The sequence below is a fragment of the Panicum virgatum genome, chromosome 7K (genome assembly GCF_016808335.1).
Source record: "Panicum virgatum strain AP13 chromosome 7K, P.virgatum_v5, whole genome shotgun sequence".
NCBI lineage: Eukaryota > Viridiplantae > Streptophyta > Magnoliopsida > Poales > Poaceae > Panicum > Panicum virgatum.
The window spans coordinates 23,447,548-23,456,758 of record NC_053142.1 but is presented as its reverse complement, the minus strand read 5'-3'; the positions used below and the strand labels follow the sequence as shown (position 1 = coordinate 23,456,758).

The following is a 9,211-nucleotide window of genomic DNA, read 5'->3' as shown; positions in this document are numbered from 1 at the left end:
CCCGAGATTTAAATGGGGAAGAAGTAAAGGAGAACAATCGATAAACTCAGGGACAAGGATCGACCAATGTGGTGCTAGTTTCTAGATCAATCATCGTAGATGGATTTTAATGATATAAACATTGCAATGATATAAACATTGCCTACTGATCAGCTAATTCCTTGCTCGATATGGTTATGGGAGACATAAGTTGCATAGCAACCAGACTGTCATTACCTAACTAAAGATTAACCGTGCCACGGTGTGAGCTAATCAATTGTTTTTCCACATTAAAAAGCTACAGGGCTTCAGTTTTTGCAGCAAGTGATTGTGGATAATATATGTGGACACAATCACCATCAAAGTCGGCTGCACAGGATCGGTTGACTATCCCAGTGTTAGCACATAGTAGAATTTTGCAAGGAAGAGAGGTTCTAAGCTTGTCAATGAATATAAATCAAGGAGATTTTTTAGAAGAATCAAATTCTCAATTTGGTGGTGAATCTAGATAGAACAGACATCAAAGTGAGTTTTTAATGAACTCGGGGAAACTGAAAAGAAAGGGCATCAAAGTAAGTTTTTCTCAAGAATATTCTTACTCGATATTGTTTATTAATTGAACTACATGATGCAAGATGCATATGTTGCCATGCATGTTAGTGTACTACTATCCCAGAAACTCAAACCTAAAACAGCCCGTTCGCGTCGTTATTTGTCTAGGGCCTACCCCTTAAAGAGGATGAAATAGAGAAAAATATTTTATGGGTTGCATAAAAAGATAGTCGTAGCAAATTATATCCACACGCACTTAAGCACCAGCGCGCACCCAGTGGCTCAACGTATGGCTGCAGTCCACACGAGGCCCTAGGTCCCGTCGCGGCACTATAGTTCGAGGGACAATCACCACCACGTACGGAATCATAGAGAGCAATTCAAGCAGCACAAATTCAGAGAGGTTTTTCAGATTTCAAAAACATCAAAAGTTCTACGTAGACATACGGCAGATTTCAAAAACATCAAAAGTTCTACGTAGACATACGGGACACATAATGTTAGTTAGCCTGTCATTCGGGTTTGACATTGTCAGACCCATACCTAAACAATGTAATGCAACAATATTGCATTCCTATTCATGCAAGATGACTATAATGCAGGTGATTAAAATTTTTAACTTATTCACATTGATTCGAGCAAGGATGCAAGTGAATCCATATTAAGGGTAGAAATCAAAATGATTAAGGATAAATGATATCAATACTCGAAGAACAATAGAATGTCTTTAGTCATCAAGGAGGGCTGGAATGGATTATCGTTGGCATCGGAACGAATGGCCTAGAGATGAGGGTATATGATTTTGAACTGAACATTGATCCATAGTAGAAAACATCGATATTTGGATTAACTGGAATGGTCATTGAGTCACGGATAGAATAAGATTGGCTGATTACGAGATAAAAGGTATACGAAGAAAACCAACGGAGGATTTCATTTAACGTTAACATTCCTACTTTAACTATCAAGGAGGATAAAATCGGTCAAAAGATTCTAACATTAGAAACGAGAAACACCGACCATACTACTAGACTCACTTCGCACGTCTATTGTTTGAACCAGTAGATAGGTTTTGTTCATACATACGCATTTATTTTTCTACTTCCCTAATGACATAAGGTCTGAAATTACCGAAAGTGAGATGTACATGGTACAAAGAAATTTATACAGAAATACTAACAAATAGTCAATACATAATAGTATGCACGATATAAAGCATGCATGTACGACCTATACGTTCTCGCCAAAATTTTGCCAACATAATTATATGGCAATATACGTGGACATTCGGTGGAATACTTACGTACTCTCCCTATTATATATCTAGTCGTTTTGTACTCGTTCTAACTCACACAATCGTTTGTTAGTGTACCTGCAGAAAATCACATGATATACATATATATATATATATCCACGACTGGACCCTTCGTGCCAGCACACACGAATGGCCCCCATGTGTCCTACGCCACATGGGTAACGCATATGCAGTTGCCCACATATTCACACATACATCACCATCCACTATAGAGATGGTGCCCATGCGTTCAACGCTGCATGGACAGCGCTGCATATGCTACCGAGGCAACGTATTCACTTCCCGTACAAATCGCCTTACGGGACACCCAAGGGTAAACGTGTCCCAAAGTACACGGCCATGGCCAATCGCATGACAGATTTACATCTCATAACATTGTCTTACGAGATGGCCGTGATTGGAGTGCGGACTTCCTGCCGTGTGATTGCAATCACACGGCGGGAAGTCCGCACTCCATATCAGGCGGCAGATAGCGACAAGCTCATTTGAATGGAGCCTTATCACCTCCTCGTATGCTCATCATATGGGACCCGCGCACGTATGAAATACGTGGGCTATTCTAAGAGACTACCAAAAATGCTTACCTTGCTTACCTTAGCGTAGATGCGTCGTTACAATATTAAATAAAGGTTATGCAAGAAAGTAAGTTTTGACATAAATGTAATGGGCTGGAAGTTAGTTGGTATTATATAAAGCCACCTGATATAACACAACTATAAACATAGGGCTTACGAACTAATTTCTCCTAATCCCTTAAGCGAAAGAAGAGTATTTTCCTGAAATCCATTTTTAGTTTTGAAAACACTAAAAATAATCGTGCTAGTACCCTCTCTGGTACATTTCAGCTCTGATACCAGCTGTGACAGAACCACCAAGTTAAACGGCTTAATTAAGCATAACCGCCATCATTTGAACGCCTGAGGCGCATTAGCTTAATTAAGTGTAACCTGACAGCCTGTTTCCAACCCACAGGCCGATCGAAACACACCAGAAGTCTCGCACGACGGCGAGCACAGACGGTACCAGCATAATTTAATTGCACAAAAATAGATAATAACATAAATATTTACAAAACAGCTTTAAATTTAGAATTTACATAAAATAAATAATAGCAGCGGAAGAGAATATGACTTGAGAGAAGGAAATTTGATTGAGAACCAATAAAACAAAACGATAACTATGAACACGTGAGGACGTCACATCGAACCCACTTATGCGAATCCTGGTTAGCTTCTATATCTGAAACAGGGTAAACAACAAACCCTGAGTATACTAATACTCAGCAAGACTTACCCGACTTTTGGGTATACTTAGCCCACATATCTAGACATGCAAAGCTTTCTGGCTGGTGGATTTATTTGCCGAAAAGCATATAAGGGTGGATCCTTACTTTCAATATTTTAGCTCACATTCTATATAAATTAATATTCTCTAGGAATTTGCAGAACCCTTTCTAAAATAAACATAATAGAATATCAATTAGTAATCTCAACATTTCCTTCAACATATACATTAATATCCCATCTCATTACTACGATGCGGTGCTGCGACCAAGATGCTCATATCCGAGAGCGACTGACGGCGAATCGATCCGATTTAACCTTGCAAGGTGGACCTAACCAACAGGGCACGTATTTGCCCCGTCGGACAATACGAACCAACCATTCCCCTCTCCGCCTCGAACTACAGGAACCAGCCCACGACATATGGTCAGCCGAGCTCACCGTGAGACCACCAAAAATAAACATATGCATACCCAATTCTCCGCGACTACTCGACCACCCCAGGAGTTGGGTGCGGGTTCGTATACTTTCGAAGCAAGGCAGTACTCGGCTTACCGGTTTCGACTACCTCCTACTCCCGGCATGCGGCTAGTACAATTCAAACTTGATCATAGGGCCAGACAACGAATGGTCCTTAACCGACACAAACAGGGCTAGCCTTTCCCCGCCCGGTCTCCATTTTCTTTTCCTTCTCCAACCTATTCCAATATTTCATCTACTCAAAATAACGAGATATCCTATATCTCGCGAGTGACCAGCAATCACTCGACTTCTACCGAGATCTTATTAAGCATAGCATTTCTATCGTCCTATATATACTAGTATAACTCCAGGGAACCTAGGGATCATGCAACTAGAGTTCCAAATAATTCCTAAACCTAATGCACAAGTAATAGAAACATATATAGGTGTCATAAATTTGAAATAATAGGATATGCACCGGGGCTTGCCTGGGATTAACACTAGGTCAGTGTTTGTTAGATGACACTCTCTTGGCGAGTATCCCAGTCCAAGCATGTACTCCTGGTTCTTTGCCTCTTCTGGATATGTCCACCAAACATCGTCTTCGTGTTTGGTTCCAATATCACGTCCTTCACATGATTCATCTATCGTACCTAAATGAGGTGCAATAATGCATATGTATAAATGCATGAAAGTACAACGCGCAAAGCATTCATAAAAGTGCAACACACTATACAATATATCATTTGATATTAAAGAAAAGATGAATCACACTTCGAAAAAGAGCATAATTATCATAAACAAATGTATCAATAAATGATCATCTAAAACCAGCACTTACAGACATTGCTCTGAGCTATAGCACTATTTATTTTGTCAGACTAAAATAAAGTCATATTTACTACTACTTAACGGTCATTTTAATTACAAAGCCAAGCTAGAAAATTTGCAAACATTTCATAAAGACAGGTGCTTTGATTCAAAAATAAATACTACTACTCTAAAGTGGGGTTTTAATTATAAATACAGAGCCAATAGTTTGGATCATTTTTAATAGCTTTTATAAAGTACTATTGTTAAATACAACATCGTTGATGCAAAAAGGAATGAAATGCACCGGATAACACAAATAGCTCCTATGATCCTGTAAAGATACAAAGCTGATGTATGTTACATAATTAAAGTCTTGAACTAAGTCTCATTATTTTTATCCATAGGGATTTATTTTTAATAGAAGAAACGTTAAAGCATCAACATTAAATCATTAACTCATGTATACATGCACCAAATAAATCTAACACCTTTACCACAGCATATGCATCACATGAACAGCCTACCATAAAAATTTCATAGCAAACGGAGCAATATAACTATAAATATAAATTTATTCCTAACAAATATAAATAAAATTATAGGACAATATTTTTCTACTAACACATATCATATTATGTACCCACTGCATAGATCTACTAACAAGGATTCGAAAACATCTTCATTTTCTATTTTACGATTTTTCCATGATTTACTATGCATTTTCAAAGTTTACAGCCACTTAAAATAATATTTAAACTAGAGCAAAAACTATTTATAAACTGAAGATCAACCTGTAAGAAAAGTTGTAGAGCTTAGAACAAGGAATCCAACAAATTATAGTTTGCAATTTTCTGATTTTTTTATGATTTACTATGATTTTTCAAAATTTCAGCCAATTTATTGCAAAAGGACCCTTCGCAGCACTATTCACCTGAGTCATGGACTTCGCAAAAAGGACCCTACACTTCTTTCTATTGTTACCTGGGGTCTCTCACGTGAACTGAAAGCAGAGGAGGCGCCTAAGGCGCTCGATTCCGGCTAGAGGAGCCATGCCGGCGGGCCGGAAGCGGGGGGAAAAGCATGAGAGCATCACTTGCGACCGATTTAGAGCAAGAGTTGGAGCCGGGGATGGTTGAAGAAGGGCCGGCGACGGTGCAGTGGTCTGGGCGGTGGCGGCGAGCGACCACGGCGAGGTTCCGGCGGCCGATTCGGGGCGGGCTCGGGCCGAGGAGCACCGGTGGGGCGTGAGGAAGCTTGTGGGTGGGTCGGTTCAGGCCGAGGGAGGCCGGAGGAGGGAGCTCCACGGCAAGCTAGGTGGAGGCGGCGGCCATGTCTAGGCGCGAGAAGGAGAGGGAGAGGCGTGGGTGGCTCCGGCAGCATGGAGAGGCTTCGGGAGAGGAGCGAGCTGGCCTGCGAGCGAGATAAGGACGGCATGGGCGGGGATGCGCGTCGCGAGCGTGCGCCGTGGCCAATTTGGGCACGGCTTGGTCTCTCTGTGTGTGGATGCTTCCACAATTAGTGCTAATGATTATATCAATCTCTCAATTAATCCTAATTAAGGTAATTATTACGTGGGTTGTTACAGTATGCCTAGAGCTTTTATAATATAGCATGCTTGGATTTACATCACGACTACAAATCGTGATTTGAACACCTTAAAACATGTTGCAACAATTATCTTCAAGGCACAAACAGCAACCAAGACCAGCCAAACTTTAGATGTGCTATTACGTGCTATCGAATTATTAGGAAATAACCAATATTTATGCCGACTGCATATATGCCCTCTGGCTAGTGCGAAACAGAGATATTGTGAGCCAAAAGAAAAACACTTACTCATTTACAATAATCTTAGAACATGTATCAACAGGGAACTCAAGCATAGGTTATCCATGAGCAAGTTGAAAACCTAGAGAAAATGAAGTCTATCTACTTTACTACATGTTATAGACTGATATGAGTGTGTAGAAAGTGGATACAGCAGATTAACCGGCCTAAAACAAAAAGGTGTAAACTAGTTGCCTATACTAGTCTTAGCATAATATCTACTTTTTACTGTATGCTTATAGACTGAAAGATGGACAGTTGACATGACAGATAATCGACCTGAAACAAAGTGAAAGACAGTGAACCGTCACATGCCTTTATCTATTTGAGCTTTAGGATCAGCAGAGTTCATCTATTTTGAGATACTTTCAGTTAATGAGAAGTAGGGCATTTAGTTTTCAGAAATAAAAACAAACAACACAAGATGTGGGGTTCATCGAGTTTCTAAGAATCTCATTGATTACCCAAATGGCATGTTATGAACCTAGTTCATAACGGGGTAGACATCCGCCGGGAAGATAGCCAGACGGTGACGGCTGATTAGATTGGGATTGGATTTAAATTGGGGAGACGAATTGGGGATTGAGACTAGACTGATTTCTCATAATTCTTGCCTGCTTTGATGGATACATCTCCTCTCTTTATATAGAGACGGTTCCTTGACCCCTAAGTAAGACCTAATCTGATCCCTTAACCTAACCCTAATGGGCCTGCCCAGCCGGCCCATAAGACCTCTGACTGCCCATGACATGGCATGGCTTACTTTCAGCATAGCTTATGCTAAAGCTCACATATCTCAAACTGAAAATTTATTCAACCCCATCAAGTAAGATAGACAGTGCTGCATATAGATTATAAAAACAAAAAGAGAAAACACTGAGCTACAAAAGCACAGTTATACTATTTCTAATAATAGCTACAAAATCAGTTGCTCAGCATTCAGTTAAGAAAACAAGATCTGACAAAATGAAAAGAGCAACTAATCTCTCACGATACAATTTTATTACTTTACAAGATCGTACAAGGATAAGAGCACCAAAAAGGCTACCCTCAGCACTGTAATCAGCACCAGCTCCTGTAACTCGCTAATACTTTTGGCTCCACAGGTAGCAGAAACCCCTCACCCAGCAGCCACTGCAAGTTGAACAGAAGTAGCTAACCCAACTGCTCTTCCTCAACCAATCACACGAAGTCTTTGTCTGTAATCACAAAAGACAGCATTAAACTCAAGAAACAAAAAAGAGTTCAATAAGCTTCCAATCAATCAGTAGGCTTATGCAGCTAATGACAAGCAAGGAAGCATGCAAGCATATGCAGTAGCCTGACTAACACATTGGTATTCAGATTAACCACAACCAGTAGCATTTTGCAGTTAAAAACAAGCAAGTAGTATGTAAGCGTGCACAGTTCACCTGACTAACAGATTGGTTTTCAGATTAACCACAGAAGTCAGTCAGGCATATAATAGAATATCGGTTTAGCAAACAAGGTAATGGTGTTAGAGATAATCTTGATGTTTATCCTTTTGTGAGTCATTAGTCGTGTCGTGTTAGTGTGTTAGCAGGTGCATGTATGAGTTAGTTTGGTTAGCGAGGCCACGATCTTCATGTTAGTGACTGCATGCTGGTGCATGGTGGCTTGGAGGTGCGGCCAAGTCAAGTGAACATGCAAGTGGCGTGAAAAGTGGATCAACTAGCTAATGGCTGCCTGCATGTGTTAGTGGTGATCGGCATGCAAGTAGTGGCTTGCATGTAGGTAGTGGTGAAATCACGTAGTGCCTGGCCGAGTCGTGTGGCCGGACGTGGTGTGTGTGTGAGAGTGCTATTTAAACCTCTGTAATCATTGTGTTAAGTGTGGTGAAAAAAAAGAGAAAAGCACTGGTGTGCAGTGCGGCAAAACTCTTCTTGTGTGTCCCTGTGTTCCACCGAGAGAAGCTAGCAAGGAGTGCTTCCTTGCATTAGTGCAGAGAGTTTGTGAGTGAGAGGCTGATCGGCTTGATCAGTCCCAACAAGTGGTATTCAGAGCCTAGAAGATGACTGGGGATGGAGCGTACACGCCGCCGGGCCGCCGTCCTGGCAAAGGTGTTGACGGCGACGACGACGGCGACAACAAGCTGGTGGTGCAGCAAGTGAAGGAGGCGGGGGTGACACTCCGTTACCCCATGCTTTCTGAGAACAACTACGGCGTGTGGGCTGTGAAGATGAAGATCTTCATGCGCGCCCAAGGTGTGTGGGCTGCCGTGGTGAACAAGGGAGGCGTTGATGAGAAGATGGACCAAATGGCTCTCGCCGCCATTGTCCAAGCTGTGCCGGAGGCTGTGGTGATGAGCATCTCCGAGCACGAGACGGCCAAGGAGGCGTGGGATGCTCTCAAGGAGATGAACATGGGTGAACAGCGTGTCAAGAAGGCCCAAGTACAGACCCTCAAGAGGGTGCTTGATGGTATGTACATGGGTGATTCTGAGAAAATTAATGACTTTGCTTTGAAGGTTACCACGATCGTGAACGAGATTCGCTCTCTCGGCACGAAAGTGGAGGAGACCACTGTCGTCGAAAAGCTCCTGTATTCGGTCCCCGACAAGTTCCAACCCCTCATCAGCACCATCGAGCAATGGGGGGATGTGACTGTGATGTCGGTGACGGAGACGATCGGGCGCTTGAGGGCGTTCGAGGAGTCTTCAAAGGGGCGGCGTCGTGATAGGGAGGGGGAGCAGCAGCTGTTGGCCACGTGTGCCGAGCCACGACTGACACGTGCTGAGTGGGAGGCCTTAGTCGCTGAAGAGAAGCTACGTGGTGAAGGCTCCAGCAGCAACGACAAGAAGAAGTACCGCGGCAAGTTCGACAAGTCGAAGATCGACTGCCGCAACTGTGGTGAGTTCGGGCACTTCGCCGATGAGTGTCCTGCTGCAGTGAAGAAAGTGATGAAGGGTGTGGCACAACTCGCCGTGGCGGACGCCGACGACGAACCCACGCTGCTTTGA

The 9,211-nt window shown here is 42.4% G+C and overlaps 1 protein-coding gene across 1 annotated transcript; it reads left to right on the top strand.

The window, feature by feature from the left end:
• Window positions 1-8,263: 8,263 nt before the first annotated feature.
• LOC120640023 lies at window positions 8,264-9,211 on the top strand. Its single transcript, XM_039915924.1, has one exon. It carries the CDS (start codon window positions 8,264-8,266, stop codon window positions 9,209-9,211), a length of 948 nt encoding a protein of 315 aa, XP_039771858.1.